The sequence below is a fragment of the Salmo salar genome, chromosome 07, assembly GCF_965601325.2.
Source record: "Salmo salar chromosome 07, fSalSal1, whole genome shotgun sequence".
NCBI classification, from domain to species: domain Eukaryota; kingdom Metazoa; phylum Chordata; class Actinopteri; order Salmoniformes; family Salmonidae; genus Salmo; species Salmo salar.
Genome location: NC_138297.1, coordinates 6,535,001 through 6,555,000, shown reverse-complemented (window position 1 = coordinate 6,555,000; position 20,000 = coordinate 6,535,001). Strand labels below are relative to the sequence as shown.

The 20,000-nt window shown below is 46.9% G+C and overlaps 2 protein-coding genes across 4 annotated transcripts in view; both read left to right on the top strand.

The window, feature by feature from the left end:
• slc3a2a (solute carrier family 3 member 2a) overlaps window positions 1-11,456 on the top strand; it is a 20,360-nt gene extending 8,904 nt beyond the window's left edge. The window contains exons 7-13 of one of the 3 annotated variants that reach the window (XR_014392812.1): window positions 1,138-1,247; window positions 1,631-1,705; window positions 1,805-1,935; window positions 3,523-3,600; window positions 7,283-7,329; window positions 10,432-10,645; window positions 10,791-11,456. Coding sequence is in view for 2 of the 3 variants with exons in the window: in XM_082977193.1 (XP_082833319.1) it covers window positions 1,138-1,247; window positions 1,631-1,705; window positions 1,805-1,935; window positions 3,523-3,600; window positions 7,315-7,329; window positions 10,432-10,645; window positions 10,791-10,927 (760 nt within the window). In the remaining variant the exon portion in view is untranslated. 3 annotated transcript variants of the gene reach the window in all.
• A 2,666-nt stretch (window positions 11,457-14,122) lies between these two features.
• The window catches only part of LOC106608478 (uncharacterized), an 18,399-nt gene continuing 12,521 nt past the window's right edge, over window positions 14,123-20,000 (top strand). Inside the window, exons 1-2 of the mRNA XM_014206407.3 lie at window positions 14,123-14,207; window positions 16,013-16,055. Coding sequence (XP_014061882.2) covers window positions 14,205-14,207; window positions 16,013-16,055 — 46 coding nt within the window. The 5' untranslated portion in view covers window positions 14,123-14,204. The remainder of the gene's footprint in view (window positions 14,208-16,012; window positions 16,056-20,000) is intronic.

Genomic DNA, 20,000 nt, shown 5'->3' with positions numbered 1-20,000 from the left:
AGTGGTTGATGATCAGGACTCCTCTCTCTCTCTCTCTCTAGAGCTGTAATAGGAGTGGTTGATGATCAGGACTCCTCTCTCTCTCTCTCTCTCTCTCTCTAGAGCTGTAATAGGAGTGGTTGATGATCAGGACTCCTCTCTCTCTCTCTCTCTAGAGCTGTAATAGGAGTGGTTGATGATCAGGACTCCTCTCTCTCTCTCTCTCTCTAGAGCTGTAATAGGAGTGGTTGATGATCAGGACTCCTCTCTCTCTCTCTCTCTCAGAGCTGTAATAGGAGTGGTTGATGATCAGGACTCCTCTCTCTCTCTCTCTCTCTAGAGCTGTAATAGGAGTGGTTGATGATCAGGACTCCTCTCTCTCTCTCTCTCTCTCTAGAGCTGTAATAGGAGTGGTTGATGATCAGGACTCCTCTCTCTCTCTCTCTCTCTCTAGAGCTGTAATAGGAGTGGTTGATGATCAGGACTCCTCTCTCTCTCTCTCTCTCTAGAGCTGTAATAGGAGTGGTTGATGATCAGGACTCCTCTCTCTCTCTCTCTCTCTAGAGCTGTAATAGGAGTGGTTGATGATCAGGACTCCTCTCTCTCTCTCTCTCTAGAGCTGTAATAGGAGTGGTTGATGATCAGGACTCCTCTCTCTCTCTCTCTAGAGCTGTAATAGGAGTGGTTGATGATCAGGACTCCTCTCTCTCTCTCTCTCTCAGAGCTGTAATAGGAGTGGTTGATGATCAGGACTCCTCTCTCTCTCTCTCTCTAGAGCTGTAATAGGAGTGGTTGATGATCAGGACTCCTCTCTCTCTCTCTCTCTCTAGAGCTGTAATAGGAGTGGTTGATGATCAGGACTCCTCTCTCTCTCTCTCTCTCTCTAGAGCTGTAATAGGAGTGGTTGATGATCAGGACTCCTCTCTCTCTCTCTCTCTCTAGAGCTGTAATAGGAGTGGTTGATGATCAGGACTCCTCTCTCTCTCTCTAGAGCTGTAATAGGAGTGGTTGATGATCAGGACTCCTCTCTCTCTCTCTCTCTCTCTAGAGCTGTAATAGGAGTGGTTGATGATCAGGACTCCTCTCTCTCTCTCTCTCTCTAGAGCTGTAATAGGAGTGGTTGATGATCAGGACTCCTCTCTCTCTCTCTCTCTCTAGAGCTGTAATAGGAGTGGTTGATGATCAGGACTCCTCTGCCGTCTCTCAACTTCTCAATACTTCTGGTGTGGATCTGATACTGTCTGATGTCCTTAACAAGGCAAACTCTGGTAACAGAACATTTCTAATGCACTTTAAACACAGACAAACCAGTGAGTGTTACCTTAGACTAAATATTGGTCCTAAACACAGACAAACCAGTGAGTGTTACCTTAGACTAAATATTGGTCCTAAACACAGACAAACCAGTGAGTGTTACCTTAGACTAAATATTGGTCCTAAACACAGACAAACCAGTGAGTGTTACCTTAGACTAAATATTGGTCCTAAACACAGACAAACCAGTGAGTGTTACCTTAGACAGTGAGTGTTACCTTAGACTAAATAGAAGGACAAAGGATAAGACAAAGTCCTTGTTGCTCTGGTTAAAAGAAGTCATTGAGAAATAATAGGCTGTAATTGGAGATGTTCCCAACCTGTGTTTAACTTGCAGGTATTGAGAGAGCGAAGTCCATCCACGACCTGGTCTCTACCCAGAAACAGAGCTCTCTAGCCTGGGGGCTAGGAGGTAAGAGAGAAGAGAACGCTCTTTAGAAGCATTCGTTTTATCAAACAACAAAATACAACTTTAAAATACATATTTTCTTTTAAAAAAAACCCAAAACAGGCACTTCGGGGAACCATTTGGCTTCAGTGGTGGAGAAACCAGAACTGGTACGACTTTACCAACTAATGCTTTTCACACTGCCTGGAACACCTGTCTTCAACTACGGAGATGAGTTGGGGCTAGTGGACCAGGTGAGGAGCGATGGTGGTGGACAGGGGAGAACGATATAGGACACACGAGTCTATTTATTTGTGCAAACCGTAGAAGAAAATGTGTTGCAATGGAAAATGAGTGAAATTTACACCTGTGTTGATCAACAATGTAAATGTTCTGGGGGAAAACAACTATTTCAAGCATCAGACAGAACTGATACTCTGACCTTTTACCACCTCAGTAATATTTCCAGAACACTTCCTGGTCTGGACCTGGTCTGATGTTAACTCTTCTCTCCCTTCCTCTCTCTCCCTCCCTCTCTCTCCCTTCCTCTCTCTCCCTCCCTCTTCTCTCCCTCCCTCTTCTCTCCCTTCCTCTCTCTCCCTCCCTCTTCTCTCCCTTCCTCTTCTCTCCCTCCCTCTTCTCTCCCTTCCTCTTCTCTCCCTTCCTCTCTCTCCCTCCCTCTTCTCTCCCTTCCTCTTCTCTCCCTTCCTTTTCTCTCCCTTCCTCTTCTCTCCCTTCCTCTTCTCTCCCTCCCTCTTCTCTCCCTCCCTCTTCTCTCCCTTCCTCTTCTCTCCCTCCCTCTTCTCTCCCTCCCTCTTCTCTCCCTTCCTCTTCTCTCCCTTCCTCTTCTCTCCCTTCCTCTCTCTCCCTTCCTCTCTCTCCCTCCCTCTTCTCTCCCTCCCTCTTCTCTCCCTCCCTCTTCTCTCCCTTCCTCTTCTCTCCCTCCCTCTTCTCTCCCTTCCTCTTCTCTCCCTCCCTCTTCTCTCCCTCCCTCTTCTCTCCCTTCCTCTTCTCTCCCTTCCTCTTCTCTCCCTTCCTCTTCTCTCCCTTCCTCTCTCTCCCTCCCTCTTCTCTCCCTTCCTCTTCTCTCCCTCCCTCTTCTCTCCCTCCCTCTTCTCTCCCTCCCTCTTCTCTCCCTCCCTCTTCTCTCCCTCCCTCTTCTCTCCCTTCCTCTTCTCTCCCTTCCTCTTCTCTCCCTTCCTCTTCTCTCCCTTCCTCTTCTCTCCCTTCCTCTCTCTCCCTCCCTCTTCTCTCCCTTCCTCTTCTCTCCCTTCCTCTTCTCTCCCTCCCTCTTCTCTCCCTTCCTCTTCTCTCCCTTCCTCTTCTCTCCCTTCCTCTTCTCTCCCTTCCTCTTCTCTCCCTTCCTCTTCTCTCCCTTTCTCTTCTCTCCCTTCCTCTTCTCTCCCTTCCTCTTCTCTCCCTTCCTCTCTCTCCCTTCCTCTTCTCTCCCTTCCTCTTCTCTCCCTTCCTCTTCTCTCCCTCCCTCTTCTCTCCCTCCCTCTTCTCTCCCTTCCTCTTCTCTCCCTTCCTCTTCTCTCCCTTCCTCTTCTCTCCCTTCCTCTCTCTCCCTCCCTCTTCTCTCCCTCCCTCTTCTCTCCCTTCCTCTTCTCTCCCTTCCTCTTCTCTCCCTTCCTCTTCTCTCCCTTCCTCTTCTCTCCCTTCCTCTTCTCTCCCTTCCTCTTCTCTCTCTCCCTCCCTCTCCCTTCCTCTTCTCTCCCTTCCTCTTCTCTCCCTTCCTCTTCTCTCCCTTCCTCTTCTCTCCCTTCCTCTTCTCTCCCTTCCTCTTCTCTCCCTTCCTCTTCTCTCCCTCCCTCTTCTCTCTGTCTCTCTCTGGTTCTCAGGGCTCCACCTCTCCTAAGATGCTGTGGGACACTGAGGAAGAGGTTGCTGAAGGAACTGTGAAGAACGAGACAGCTGAGGTACAGGCTTGGTTATACCTCTCTAGTGGTAGCAGTGTAGTACAGGTAACTGCTAAAAGGAAGCTGTTCTGGCACGTGGTGACCCAACGCCCTTTCACTTTACCTAGCGTTTCCTTTATTTTCACAGTTGACTGTAAATGTATTCAGGTTTATTCATATGTAGTCACATGTTTTAACTGAGAAGGCTAGTTAAAAGCTACAACCCATGCACTAGCAACATGTACTAGCAACATGCACTAGCAACATGTACTAGCAACATACACTCATCAAAGGATTCAAACCTTCTGTCTAACAGAATACTTATATCACCCAGTTCATTAGTCATGTTGTTGATCTCCCCCTTCTCTCTCTCTCTCCCCCTTCTCTCACTCTCTCTCTCCCCTTCTCTCTCTCTCTCTCCCCCTTCTCTCTCTCTCTCCCCCCTTCTCTCTCTCTCTCTCTCCCCCCTTCTCTCTCTCTCCCCCCTTCTCTCTCTCTCCCCCCTTCTCTCTCTCTCTCCCCCCTTCTCTCTCTCTCCTCCCCCCTTCTCTCTCTCTCTCCCCCCTTCTCTCTCTCTCTCCCCCCTTCTCTCTCTCTCCCCCCTTCTCTCTCTCTCCCCCCTTCTCTCTCTCTCCCCCCTTCTCTCTCTCTCCCCCCTTCTCTCTCTCTCCCCCCTTCTCTCTCTCTCCCCCCTTCTCTCTCTCCCCCCTTCTCTCTCTCCCCCCTTCTCTCTCTCCCCCTTCTCTCTCTCTCTCCCCCCTTCTCTCTCTCTCTCCCCCCCTTCTCTCTCTCTCTCCCCCCTCTCTCTCTCTCCCCCTCTCTCTCTCCCCCCTTCTCTCTCTCCCCCCTCCTCTCCCCCCCCTCTCTCTCTCTCTCTCTCTCTCTCCCCCCTTCTCTCTCTCTCTCTCTCCCCCCTTCTCTCTCTCTCCCCCTTCTCTCTCTCTCCCCCTTCTCTCTCTCTCTCCCCCCTTCTCTTCTCTCTCTCTCCCCCCTTCTCTCTCTCTCTCTCTCTCCCCCTCTCTCTCTCCCCCCTTCTCTCTCTCTCCCCCCTTCTCTCTCTCTCTCTCTCTCTCTCCCCCTTCTCTCTCTCTCTCTCTCCCCCCTTCTCTCTCTCTCCCCCTTCTCTCTCTCTCCCCCCTTCTCTCTCTCTCCCCCTTCTCTCTCTCTCCCCCCTTCTCTCTCTCTCTCTCTCTCTCTCCCCCCTTCTCTCTCTCTCTCTCCCCTTCTCTCTCTCTCTCTCCCCCCTTCTCTCTCTCTCCCCCCTTCTCTCTCTCTCCCCCCTTCTCTCTCTCTCCCCCTTCTCTCTCTCTCCCCCTTCTCTCTCTCTCCCCCCTTCTTTCTCTCTCTCTCTCTCTCCCCCCTTCTTCTCTCTCTCTCTCCCCCTTCTTTCTCTCTCTCTCTCCCCCTTCTCTCTCTCTCTCCCCCCTTCTCTCTCTCTCTCCCCCTTCTCTCTCCTCTCTCCCCCCTTCTCTCTCTCTCTCTCCCCCCTTCTCTCTCTCTCTCTCCCCCTTCTCTCTCTCCCCCTTCTCTCTCTCTCTCCCCCCTTCTCTCTCTCTCTCTCTCTCTCCCCCTCTCTCTCTCCCCCCTTCTCTCTCTCTCTCTCTCCCCCCTTCTCTCTCTCTCCCCCTTCTCTCTCCTCCCCCTTCTCTCTCTCTCCCCCCTTCTTTCTCTCTCTCTCTCTCCCCCTCTCTCTCTCCCCCCTTCTCTCTCTCTCTCTCTCCCCCCTTCTCTCTCTCTCTCTCTCCCCCCTTCTCTCTCTCTCTCTCTCCCCCCTTCTCTCTCTCTCCCCCCTTCTCTCTCTCTCCCCCTTCTCTCTCTCTCCCCCCTCTTCTCTCTCTCTCTCTCCCCCTCTCTCTCTCCCCCTCTCTCTCTCCCCCCTTCTCTCTCTCTCTCTCTCCCCCCTTCTCTCTCTCTCTCTCTCCCCCCTTCTCTCTCTCTCCCCCCCTTCTCTCTCTCTCCCCCCTTCTCTCTCTCTCCCCCTTCTCTCTCTCTCCCCCTTCTCTCTCTCTCCCCCTCTCTCTCTCCCCCCTTCTCTCTCTCTCCCCCCTTCTCTCTCTCTCTCTCTCCCCCCTTCTCTCTCTCTCTCCCCCCTTCTCTCTCTCTCCCCCCTTCTCTCTCTCTCTCTCTCCCCCCTTCTCTCTCTCTCTCTCCCCCTTCTCTCTCTCTCTCTCTCTCTCCCCCTTCTCTCTCTCTCTCTCCCCCTTCTCTCTCTCTCCCCCCTTCTCTCTCTCCCCCCTTCTCTCTCTCCCCCCTTCTCTCTCTCCCCCTTCTCTCTCTCTCCCCTTCTCTCTCTCTCCCCTTCTCTCTCTCTCTCCCCTTCTCTCTCTCTCTCCCCCCCTCTCTCTCTCCCCCCCGTCTCTCTCTCCCCCCGTCTCTCTCTCCCCCCGTCTCTCTCTCCCCCCTTCTCTCTCTCCCCCCTTCTCTCTCTCCCCCCGTCTCTCTCTCCCCCCTTCTCTCTCTCTCTCCCCCCTTCTCTCTCTCTCTCCCCCCTTCTCTCTCTCTCTCCCCCCTTCTCTCTCTCTCTCCCCCCTTCTCTCTCTCTCCCCCCTTCTCTCTCTCTCCCCCCTTCTCTCTCTCTCCCCCCTTCTCTCTCTCTCCCCCCTTCTCTCTCTCTCTCCCCTTCTCTCTCTCTCTCCCCCCCTCTCTCTCCCCCCTTCTCTCTCTCTCCCCGTCTCTCTCTCCCCCCTTCTCTCTCTCCCCCCGTCTCTCTCTCCCCCCTTCTCTCTCTCTCTCCCCCCTTCTCTCTCTCTCTCCCCCCTTCTCTCTCTCTCCCCCCCTTCTCTCTCTCTCTCCCCCCTTCTCTCTCTCTCTCCCCCCTTCTCTCTCTCTCCCCCCTTCTCTCTCTCTCCCCCCTTCTCTCTCTCTCTCTCTCCCCCCTTCTCTCTCTCTCTCCCTCCCCCCTTCTCTCTCTCTCTCCCCCCTTCTCTCTCTCTCTCCCCTCCTCTCTCTCCCTCTCTCTCCCCTTCTCTCTCCCCTCCTCTCTCTCTCCCCTCCTCTCTCTCTCCCCTCCTCTCTCTCCCTCTCTCTCCCCCTTCTCTCTCTCTCCCCCTTCTCTCTCTCTCCCCCCTTCTCTCTCTCCCCCTTCTCTCTCTCCCCCCTTCTCTCCCCTTCTCTCTCTCTCCCCCTTCTCTCTCTCTCTCTCTCTCTCCCCCCTTCTCTCTCTCTCTCTCCCCCCTTCTCTCTCTCTCTCCCTCCCCCCTTCTCTCTCCCTCTCTCTCCCCTCCTCTCTCTCCCTCTCTCTCCCCTCCTCTCTCTCCCTCTCTCTCCCCTTCTCTCTCTCTCCCCCCTTCTCTCTCTCCCCCCTTCTCTCTCTCTCTCCCCCCTTCTCTCTCTCCCTCTCTCTCCCCTGCTCTCTCTCCCTCTCTCTCCCCTCCTCTCTCTCCCTCTCTCTCCCCTTCTCTCTCTCTCCCCCCTTCTCTCTCTCTCTCTCCCCCCTTCTCTCTCTCTCTCCCCCCTTCTCTCTCTCTCTCCCCCCTTCTCTCTCTCTCTCCCCCCTTCTCTCTCTCTCCCCCCTTCTCTCTCTCTCCCCCCGTCCCTCTCTCTCTCTCTCCCTCTCTCTCCCTCTCTCTCCCCTGCTCTCTCTCCCTCTCTCCCCCCTCCTCTCTCTCTCCCCCCTCCCCTCGCTCTCTCCTCTCTCTCTCTCCTACTTGTCTGTTTATACTGACATGTGACCTACGTGTTGCTGTGTATGTACTGACATTAGACCTACGTGTTGTGTGTATGTACTGACATTAGACCTACGTGTTGTGTGTATGTACTGACATGTGACCTACGTGTGGTTGTGTGTATGTACTGACATGTGACCTACGTGTTGTGTGTATGTACTGACATGTGACCTACGTGTTGTGTGTTTGTACTGACATGTGACCTACGTGTTGCTTTGTGTATGTACTGACATGTGACCTACGTGTTGTGTGTTTGTACTGACATGTGACCTACGTGTTGCTTTGTGTATGTACTGACATGTGACCTACGTGTTGTTGTTGTGTGTATGTACTGACATGTGACCTACGTGTTGTTGTGTGTGTTTATACTGACATGTGACCTACGTGTTGTTGTGTGTTTATACTGACATGTGACCTACGTGTTGTTGTGTGTGTTTATACTGACATGTGACCTACGTGTTGTTGTGTGTGTTTATACTGACATGTGACCTACGTGTTGTTGTGTGTGTATGTACTGACATGTGACCTACGTGTTGTTGTGTGTGTATGTACTGACATGTGACCTACGTGTTGTGTGTTTGTACTGACATGTGACCTACGTGTTGTTGTGTGTTTATACTGACATGTGACCTACGTGTTGCTGTGTGTGTTTGTACTGACATGTGACCTACGTGTTGTTGTGTATGTACTGACATGTGACCTACGTGTTGTGTGTTTGTACTGACATGTGACCTACGTGTTGTGTGTATGTACTGACGTGACCTACGTGTTGTGTGTATGTACTGACATGTGACCTACGTGTTGTTGTGTGTTTATACTGACATGTGACCTACGTGTTGCTGTGTGTGTTTATACTGACATGTGACCTACGTGTTGTGTGTTTGTACTGACATGTGACCTACGTGTTGCTGTGTGTGTTTGTACTGACATGTGACCTACGTGTTGCTGTGTGTGTTTATACTGACATGTGACCTACGTGTTGTTGTTGTGTGTATGTACTGACATGTGACCTACGTGTTGTTGTGTGTTTATACTGACATGTGACCTACGTGTTGTTGTGTGTATGTACTGACATGTGACCTACGTGTTGTGTGTATGTACTGACATGTGACCTACGTGTTGCTGTGTGTGTTTATACTGACATGTGACCTACGTGTTGTTGTGTGTATGTACTGACATGTGACCTACGTGTTGCTGTGTGTGTTTATACTGACATGTGACCTACGTGTTGCTGTGTGTGTATGTACTGACATGTGACCTACGTGTTGTTGTGTGTGTTTATACTGACATGTGACCTACGTGTTGTTGTGTGTGTGATACTGACATGTGACCTACGTGTTGTGTGTGTTGATACTGACATGTGACCTACGTGTTGTTGTGTGTGTATGTACTGACATGTGACCTACGTGTTGTGTGTTTGTACTGACATGTGACCTACGTGTTGTTGTGTGTTTATACTGACATGTGACCTACGTGTTGCTGTGTGTGTATGTACTGACATGTGACCTACGTGTTGTGTGTATGTACTGACATGTGACCTACGTGTTGTGTGTTTGTACTGACATGTGACCTACGTGTTGTGTGTATGTACTGACAGTGACCTACGTGTTGTGTGTATGTTACTGACATGTGACCTACGTGTTGTGTGTGTTTATACTGACATGTGACCTACGTGTTGCTGTGTGTGTATGTACTGACATGTGACCTACGTGTTGCTGTGTGTGTTTATACTGACATGTGACCTACGTGTTGTTGTGTGTGTATGTACTGACATGTGACCTACGTGTTGTTGTGTGTGTATGTACTGACATGTGACCTACGTGTTGTTGTGTGTGTTTATACTGACATGTGACCTACGTGTTGTTGTGTGTATGTACTGACATGTGACCTACGTGTTGTTGTGTGTATGTACTGACATGTGACCTACGTGTTGCTGTGTGTGTTTATACTGACATGTGACCTACGTGTTGCTGTGTGTGTTTATACTGACATGTGACCTACGTGTTTTTGTGTGTGTTTATACTGACATGGGACCTACGTGTTGCTGTGTGTGTATGTACTGACATGTGACCTACGTGTTGTGTGTATGTACTGACATGTGACCTACGTGTTGTGTGTGTTTATACTGACATGTGACCTACGTGTTGTGTGTTTATACTGACATGTGACCTACGTGTTGTGTGTTTATACTGACATGTGACCTACGTGTTGCTGTGTGTGTATGTACTGACATGTGACCTACGTGTTGTTGTGTGTGTTTATACTGACATGTGACCTACGTGTTGTTGTGTGTATGTACTGACATGTGACCTACGTGTTGTGTGTATGTACTGACATGTGACCTACGTGTTGCTGTGTGTGTTTATACTGACATGTGACCTACGTGTTGTGTGTATGTACTGACATGTGACCTACGTGTTGTTGTGTGTGTTTATACTGACATGTGACCTACGTGTTGCTGTGTGTGTATGTACTGACATGTGACCTACGTGTTGTTGTGTGTGTTTATACTGACATGTGACCTACGTGTTGTTGTGTGTGTATGTACTGACATGTGACCTACGTGTTGTTGTGTGTATGTACTGACATGTGACCTACGTGTTGTTGTGTGTATGTACTGACATGTGACCTACGTGTTGTTGTGTGTGTATACTGTTAGGTTCTACACACCCCGCTTTGACTGGACTCTCCTTCTCATCACTAAATTCTACTTCATTATTTCTAGGCAGAGACCGGAGTGATCTGGACCTTAAACGGTTCCTCCCCTTGTCAGTACTGCCACGTGTTCTCTGCACTCAGCCCCTCCCAAGCTTCATTATGTCTCCCCCCGTGGTCTGTCTCCCCCCGTGGTCTGTCTCCCCCCGTGGTCTGTCTCCCCCCCGTGGTCTGTCTCCCCCCCGTGGTCTGTCTCCCCCCCGTGGTCTGTCTGCTATGTATTTTTGTTGTTTTATTAGGATCCCCATTTGCCGACTCCAATGGCAACAGCTAGTCTTACCGAGGATCCAACAACAATCTAAGCTCTCTCTCCCCTCTCTCCTCCCTTTCCCCTCCCTCTCCTCCCCCTCCCTCTCTCTCCCCTCTCTCTCTCCCTCCCCTCTCTCTCCTCCTCTCTCTCCTCCTCCCCCCTCCCTCTCCTCCTCTCTCTCTCCCTCCTCCTCTCTCCCTCTCCTCCCCCCTCCCTCTCCAGGCCCAGAAGACTCATCGTCTGACATGTCGTTCGTGGTTTAAGACCCTCTCTGATCTGAGGGGTAAAGAACGTTCCCTCCTTCACGGGGACTACTTCCACCTCCACTCCTCCTCCTCATCCCTTGCTTTCCTGCGTCTGTGGGACCAGAGCGAGCGATACCTGACAGCCGTTAACTGGGGCTCCGCCTCCTTAACCATGGTCCTCAACAACACAGGTATTTATTTCTGAGATCAGACTATAATCCTGAAAATGAATAAATGGTGAAGCAAACATCATATGAGAAGTCAAACATGATATATTAAAAAAAAAATAATCTACATTCCAATACTGACTGGATTTTCTCGTCGTCCTCTTCCCAGAGCTGAGCCTTCCGGAGCAGGCTACAGTGAAGCTAAGTACAGACCCTGAGAACCTGGCTGCGGACAGCTCTGTCTCGCTGGATAAACTACTGCTGGGACCTGGACAAGCTGTCCTATTGACCTTCCCCTTCGCTTAGGAGGGGCTAGAATAGAAACCAGGACTAGAACAGGACAGAATAAGAAACTACTAAACATAACTTTAACACCATGAACAAAGGGAGAATGCAGAGAATGTTTTAGATCACAGAAAACAAGCAGAAGAAATATATATAGAATGGAACAACAGTTTTAGCCAGTGCTTAAAAATATAACATGTTTGTCCAGAATGAGTATTTCCAACTGTTCAAATATTCCAGTTCAGATTTGATCAAATGTTTTTGTTGGCCGTTTGAAAACGTTTAAAACAAACTTTTTAGTTCAGTTTTTTATTTTTTTAAGTTGTTTTATGACATCTTGAGTTGAACTGTTGAAGTGGGAAAATATCAGTTTGAATTTTGAAAAAAAAAAATGTTATTTTTTTCAATCTGTTTTTTCCATCCAGTGGAATAGAATTGTCATTCAGATGCTAGTATTGGAAAAGCTCCCTATTGCCTAGATATTGTTCTGACTAAAACTTGAAAAGAGTAAAATAAAAGTCCTGCATAATATTGCCTGGTGACAATCAAACATCGACTCTTGTCTCCATCCTTCTTCTGATACACAGAACGTTGTGTATGTATATATCTGTGGATGCCTCGGAGCTGTGCATACTGTGCATACTGTGCATACTGCTTGTGTTCTGTTTTTGAGTGTGTGTGTGTGATATTGGCCTAATGCCACATGCTTTCCGTTAAGAGGCAGAGGAACTTTTACAGGTGTGATAATGTCAGTGCCATGAAACAGCCCCAAAATGTATCTCTCACCTCACGCAGGTGGTTAGAAGATATAAATACATAGCGCTCTTGTTTGTTTGTTCATTCCAATTGATGGCGTGTGCTATGTATATAATGTATGTTCACGTGCACGCAATTTGTGTGTTCAATACATGCAGTCGTGTTCAGGCCTGTATTTGCAGTAATGTGGATGATTCAGTGCCGTACATGCAGTCGTGTTGTGCGTGAACTTCCCTAAAGCCACACGTAGGCGAGGCCCGTTAACTTGCGGTTCATGTTACCGTCGACAACACCAGGGTTTACCCCCCCCCCCCCCCCACACACACACACACACATCAATTGAATGTATAATGTATTCATTTAAAATATTTGAGGTTTTGTGTCGTTTTAGCCAGGAGTTCTGAGTTGAGTTTCAAGCACAACTAAATCCTTTTCCCTTTGACTATTTTAGTATCTGGTAAAATATCTGCTGTAAATTTAATTATGAATACTATTTGAATCTTAAAATATCTACTGTAAATAAAATATGAATACTATTTGAATCTTAAAATATCTACTGTAAATGAATTACAATTAATGTAATATTTGAATCTGTTAAAATATCTACTGTAAATTAAATCTAATGAATATTATATTTGAATCTGGTAAAATATCTACTGTAAATTATATATTTTTGTAATTATTATTTTGTTGTTATTTTACTGTGATACTGGTAAAACATGGGCTGTTTCCCTGACAGGCCGGGACTAAGAAGCATATTCCATTTAATTGCTTTTTAATCCCGGGTTAGGGTTAATCTATGTTTGGGAAACCGCCTCTTAACGTTTTAATTCATGCCCCCCACGTGCATGCGTTTGTCTCAATGTGGCACTAGATTAGTGATGAGCTTCCTGTTACGTGGAGGCGTCCATCTTTCAGAGTCAAATGACCAATAGCCTCTACTACTCGCTTAATGTATTGATAGGCCCTCTTTTCCTTTCACTCTTTCTTGGCTATTAGTCTGTACAAACTCATCAAAATATTGTAGTATTTTACTATAGTTTATTTCATACCTGTCTGAAACGGTATCCTATAAATGTTTTAAGAGTTTTTTTCAGAATTTGATTTATTTCTCAATACCTTGCCGTAGGGGTGAGGAGATACCGGGAACCAGATCGCCCCCACGTTAGCACCCCGTCCCCGGCGGTCTGAAACCAGCCCCAACCACCTTCTGAGCCACGATGCACAGTCATGACATACCTCTTGCTCTTACTGTCACACATGCACATTTCAAACATAATCTTTGACCTCTTCATCCTCACCATCTTCATCAATTGATTCACATTTTAATTCAACCCAAACTGTTACCACGTAGTGTAGTAAGTGGTGAAAAAAAGTACCCAGTTGTCATACCTGAGTAAAAGTAAATATAATTTCATAGAAAATGACTCAAGTGAAAGTCACCCAGTAAAATACCACTTGGGTAAAAGTATTTGATTTAAAAAATACTTAACTATCAAAAGTAAAAGTGTGAATCATTTAAAATTCCTAATATTACGCAAACTAGACGGCACAATTTTTTATTTTTTTATTTTTATTTACGGATAGCAAGGGGCACACTCCGAAGACATAATTTACAAACTAAGCATTTGTGTTTAGTGATTCCTCCAGATCAGAGGCAGAAGGGATGTTCTCTTGATAAGCCTGTGAATTGGACAGTTTCTGTCCCGTGAAGCATTTAAAATGTATGGAGTAAAAATTACATTCTTTTCTTGAGGAATATCGTGAAGTAAAAGTTGTCAAAAATATAAATAGTAAAGTACAGATACCCCCCCCCAAAAAAACTACTCAAGTAGTACTTTAAAGTATTTTTTTACTTCAGTACTTTACACCACTGAGTGTATTTTGGATGATAAATTGTACTGTGTCAGTATGATGTAGCTGTAGAAACCACCATTGCTTTATTTTTATTTTTTTAAGTATATATAGTCTGAGTGCACTCGACAGCAGTATTCTCTTAATGAAGGTGTTGATAACGGGCTAGTAAATGTCAAACTGAGAGATGTATGGGAGGAGAGAGAGACGAGACCAGATGTTGCTGTGTCAAACTGAGAGCTGTGTTCGAGGTCTGGGCCCGCTACTCTGTGGTGGATTGTTCTCCATCTGTGTGTGTGTGTGTGTGTGTGTGTGTGTGTGTGTGTGTGTGTGTGTGTGTGTGTGTGTGTGTGTGTGTGTGTGTGTGTGTGTGTGTGTGTGTGTGTTCATGTTGTTTTGTTCCAGGATCGCAATGACGAGGTGTGTGAGAGATCAGAGGGCTCTCTCTCTCCCTACCTCCCTCTCTCTCTCTCTCTCTCTGTTTCTGTCTGTCTCTCTCTCTGTCTCTCCCTTTCTTTTTCAGACACACACAGAGGTGAGAACAGAGGTTTTGAGAGAGCGTCAGAGAGCCCATAACCGCTCCTACGAAACTCCCTCCCTCCCTCCCACACGTACAGACAGACACAGACCACACACACACACACATGAGGCAGAGCAATGCTGTGCCGTGATCACGCTGAAGGGATGAATGGTAAGTCTGCATCTCTGTCCTTGTCTAAGTTTGAAAATGAGTTACTATACGGTCACGGGTTGCAATGCTGTAAAAAAATGGTTTTATATTTTACTGTGTCATTACGTGCAGGAACAAGAAGCATCTTTGTTGATGCTGTTGACCCAATTGCACATCTGGCAAAAACAGAGATAATAAAACCCTGTGGGTTTATACATGTCACTATCTGCTGTCTTAGTTATTTTTATACTTTAAAAACAAGGAGATTTAAAAAAAAAAATATATATATATTTTTGTTGATCACAAGGGCCTGAAAAGAGCATGTGGGTCGTATTCGTTACAAGACTTCCCATATAAAGTCCTGGCAATTGAAACGTCTGCAAGAAACGAATCTCCTTGAAGTCCTCCTGTCTGTGTTTGTCTCTGGAGTTGACGCCCCCCCCCCCCCCCCCCCCCCCAGGACAGTCTATTGTTGATTTTGACCTTTTGACCCCATTCAGACTTTAAGAGGATCCATTCTCTAGTCTCCTGCGTTCCCTCTATTGGTCTTTCTCTATTTGGGATCTACAGGAAAAATGATTGCCGAACTGTGCTTCAAGCAAGGATATTTCTGCAAGCTTTTAAATGTCCTCCGTTTTCTCAGTCTCTGTCCGTTTCCAGCTTCTGCTCCATCCTGGTACTGTTGCTGAAAGACATATAGTCATTCTGAAAAGATTATTTACTTATGTGCTTTTCGGTACTCAGTTGAATCACATCACAAATTGTACTCGTAGAGAATTCTAAGAGGCCAATTCAATACCGGTCCAAGTAGTTATTTTGAAATTGCAGTATTTGGTGTTGACCTCATACGCATAATGCTTGATTTACTATCAATTTTACGTTTGTTATATTTTGGGTGCCGTGCATACAGGGATGTAAACGAATCTAGCCGCCTAGCCTGAGGCTAGTACTGTTCAGACTGGGTAAGAAGAAAACATGCCCAACAAGTCTGTCAGGACAGTGGAATTTTATCTTTTTAAATATCGCACGGCTCAGATTTTGGACCTGAATGTTACTTGGGTTAGACTGAAATCCCAGTCTACTAGTGCAGCTGGCTAGTCAACTAAATCCTTAAGTTCCATCACTGCGTTCATACCTCTGAAAAATGTCTCACTCAAAATTTCATAGAGCATTTGTCCGTTGGGTTATTGGCCATTGGGTTATTGGCCGTTGGGGTATTGGCCGTTGGGTTATTGGCCGTTGGGTTATTGTCCGTTGGGGTATTGGCCGTTGGGTTATTGTCCGTTGGGGTATTGGCCGTTGGGTTATTGTCCGTTGGGTTATTGTCCGTTGGGTTATTGTCCGTTGGGGTATTGTCCGTTGGGGTATTGGCCGTTGGGTTATTGGCCGTTGGGTTATTGTCCGTTGGGGTATTGGCCGTTGGGTTATTGTCCGTTGGGTTATTGTCCGTTGGGTTATTGTCCGTTGGGGTATTGTCCGTTGGGGTATTGTCCGTTGGGGTATTGGCCGTTGGGTTATTGGCCGTTGGGTTATTGTCCGTTGGGTTATTGTCCGTTGGGGTATTGTCCGTTGGGTTATTGTCCGTTGGGGTATTGTCCGTTGGGTTATTGTCCGTTGGGGTATTGTCCGTTGGGTTATTGTCCGTTGGGGTATTGGCCGTTGGGTTATTGGCCGTTGGGTTATTGTAACAACAAAAAATCTATCTGATAATTGTCATCATCAGAAGAGATCCTCTACGGTCACAGAAGTAGAAAAATGCATATTAAAATTTGTCTGATAACACGTCATTGATTTTATTCTAAAATAAATGTTTTTCCAAATTTCAGGTTGAGTCTGAGAACCAGTTATTACCTTGGTCGGCGGCTAACAGTAAGTCAATTTTCACCAATCAATACGTTTTATTAATCTGTTATTGTCAGTGACACACAATATTTATGAAAAAAAAAGAGCTTTATACTGGTCTAATGACAGCATAAAATATAAATTATATTAAAATATAATATATTTCTCAGTAGGGAATGTACAACGGTTATACTTTACCCGTGACCTTAATGACCTTTGGTTAATTAGTTATTTAGACAAGCTTTTAATCCAATCTGTACTGAGGAAAAATAACAGTCGTACTTTGTACCTTGTGAAAATATTCATTTTCAGGAATTAGGTCAATTACATGTTTATGGGGGTTTATGTGACCACCGTCACATCAGGGGTGCCGACGTGACCGAGGTTGATGGGTGACCTTATTCAGTAGATTCCGTCAAACCTGCACTGAAACGTTCAGGCAGTAAGCTAAAGACGTTTGAAGAAATTCACTGCAATGTTTCGCCATTCCATTTTTAGCATGGAATATTTGGATATTTGGATAAATAATTGGATAGATATAGGAAATTAGCATGACTTGGCTAGACTCAATAAATAGGTATATAAGGGGGTGTATATAATGGGTCTATATAATGGGTATGTATGCGTTGTCTATTATACCGTGTTAGTCACACAGACTCTAAACACGAGAAAACCACATCTCAGATCAAACTAGATTAAACACAATATAAAACACTTGACTTTCCTGTCTGTGTTGTTCTTCCCGTGTAAGGCCTGAGAAAAGACGTTACATTTTGGGCACTCAAAATAACCAAGGACATGCCTTTTTCCATGCTAGGATACTTAGTGTGTCTTATTCCACCTGTATTGCAATGTTGTTGATCTCATCTCGTCTTCTTTACATCAGTCCTTCATCAATTCTTTATTTAGTGATGAGAAATGGAGTGATGAGATTGATCGGAGAGAAAAAAAGTCCAGTTTTCTCTCGCTCTTTCTATCTCTATATCTGTCTCTCTCTCTGTCTCTCTTTCTCTCTCTCTATCTCTCTATCTGTCTCTCTCTATCTCTCTCTCTGTCTCTCTTTCTCTCTCTCTATCTCTCTATCTGTCTCTCTCTATCTCTCTCTCTGTCTCTCTTTCTCTCTCTCTATCTCTCTGTCTCTCTCTATCTCTGTATCTGTCTCTCTTTCTCTCTCTCTATCTCTCTATCTGTCTCTCTCTATCTCTGTATCTGTCTCTCTCTCTCTCTCTCTCTCTCTCTCTCTCTCTCTCTCTCTCTCTCTTGCTCTCTCTCTCTTTCCCCCTCCCTTTTACATTCTCTTTTTCTTTTGCTTATCTGAGAGATGACTAGAAAATGGTCCCCACACTCCTCCGTACTCTTCTTTCCATCGTTTTCATCCTCTGCCTCATCATCTTTGTGTCTCACGTTGTTCAAGAGTATTGATGATCTACAGTTTGATGAAAGCTAATGTTTTTTGTTTCTTAATAATTGTCTGGCTACTCACACACACGTATGTTTACTACAGCACCAACCTAGTTACCAAGGGGCCGTATTTACACTACAGCACCAACCTAGTTACCAAGGGCCCGTATTTACACTACATGACCAACCTAGTTACCAGGGCCCGTATTTACACTACATGACCAACCTAGTTACCCAGGGCCCGTATTTACACTACAGCACCAACCTAGTTACCCAGGGCCCGTATTTACACTACAGCACCAACCTAGTTACCAAGGGGCCGTATTTACACTACATGACCAACCTAGTTACCCAGGGCCCGTATTTACACTACAGCACCAACCTAGTTACCCAGGGCCCGTATTTACACTACAGCACCAACCTAGTTACCCAGGGCCCGTATTTACACTACAGCACCAACCTAGTTACCAGGGCCCGTATTTACACTACAGCACCAACCTAGTTACCAGGGCCCGTATTTACACTACAGCACCAACCTAGTTACCAGGGCCCGTATTTACACTACAGCACCAACCTAGTTACCAGGGCCCGTATTTACACTACAGCACCAACCTAGTTACCAGGGCCCGTATTTACACTACAGCACCAACCTAGTTACCCAGGGCCCGTATTTACACTACAGCACCAACCTAGTTACCAGGGCCCGTATTTACACTACAGCACCAACCTAGTTACCCAGGGCCCGTATTTACACTACAGCACCAACCTAGTTACCAGGGCCCGTATTTACACTACAGCACCAACCTAGTTACCCAGGGCCCGTATTTACACTACAGCACCAACCTAGTTACCAGGGCCCGTATTTACACTACAGCACCAACCTAGTTACCCAGGGCCCGTATTTACACTACATGACCAACCTAGTTACCAGGGCCCGTATTTACACTACATGACCAACCTAGTTACCCAGGGCCCGTATTTACACTACAGCACCAACCTAGTTACCAGGGCCCGTATTTACACTACAGCACCAACCTAGTTACCAGGGCCCGTATTTACACTACAGCACCAACCTAGTTACCAGGGGCCGTATTTACACTACATGACCACTGCTAGCGGTCAGCTAGCCTTTAGATCGGAAAGCTCTCGCCAGTTTGTACAACGTGACTCAAACCAGAGCATAACGGACATATTTTCTCTATCCATATCCCCGGATTCTCCATACCGCAAACTCTGAACATTTTCATTTGGATCTTCACAACTAGCTAACCGCAATCCCGGGTGACTACTCCTGGCTAGCGTTTCCATCCCGGAGCAAGCACCAATTAGCCTGAAGCTGGCCTGGCTAGGGCTCCTGGGCTACCACTGAAGCCCACTCCTGGGCTACAATATCCGGACCCCTTCTACTGCCGGTACAGGGCACAGAACCCCGCCGATCCTCTATGACTGTAATACCGACATAATCTGCCTGAGGATTCTAACAGGCCCCTCAGGCGCGACGTCCGCTGAAGGCCCCTTCTGCTAACCGCGGCCTGCTAGCTACCTAGAGCTACTTGGAACCCTACTAATTCCACGACTGGTCTATCGACGTCACCGCACGAAGAGGTAAAAACGGACTTACCTCCATCGTGACGTCCCCCAAAGGCCCTTCTGCTAACTTGCTAGCCCCGGTCTGCTAACTACTAGCTTGCTTGCCCCGGTCTGCTAACTACTAGCTTGCTTGCCCCGGTCTGCTAACTGCTTGCTTGCTAGCCCCTGTCTGCTAACTGCTAGCTTGTTAGCACCGGCCTGCTAACTGTCTGAATCGCCGTGTCTCCAGCCAGCCCAACCACTCACTGGACCCATATGTTCACTTGGCTACGCATGCCTCTTTCTAATATCAACATGCCTCGTCCATTACTGTCCTGGTTAGTGATTACTGTCTTATTTCACTGTAGAGCCTCTAGCCCTGCTCAATATGCCTTAACCAACCATGTTGTTCCACCTCCTACATATGCGATGACATCACCTGGTTGAAACGTCTTTAGAGACTATATCTCTCTCTCATTACTCAATGCCTAGGTTTACCTCCAATGTACTCACATCCTACCTTACCTTTGTTTGTACACTATGCCTTGAATCTATGCTATTGTGCCCAGACACCTGCTCCTTTTACTCTCTGTTCTGAACGTGCTAGACGGCCAGTTTGTATAGCCTTTAGCCGTACACTTATCCTACTTCTCCTCTGTTCCTCTGGTGATGTAGAGGTTAATCCAGGTCCTACAGTGCCTAGCTCCACTCCCACTCCCCAGGTGCTCTCATTTGTTGACTTCTGTAATCCGTAAAAGCCTTGGTTTCATGCATGTTAACATTAGAAGCCTACTCCCTAAGTTTGTTTTACTCACTACTTTAGCACATTCTGCCAACCCAGATGTCTTAGCTGTGTCTGAATCCTGGCTTAGGAAAACCACCAAAATCCCTGACATCTCCATCCCTAACTTTAACATTTTCCGCCACGATAGAACTGCCAAAGGGGGCGATGTTGCAATCTACTGCAAAGATAGCCTGCAGAGTTCTGTATTACTATCCAAG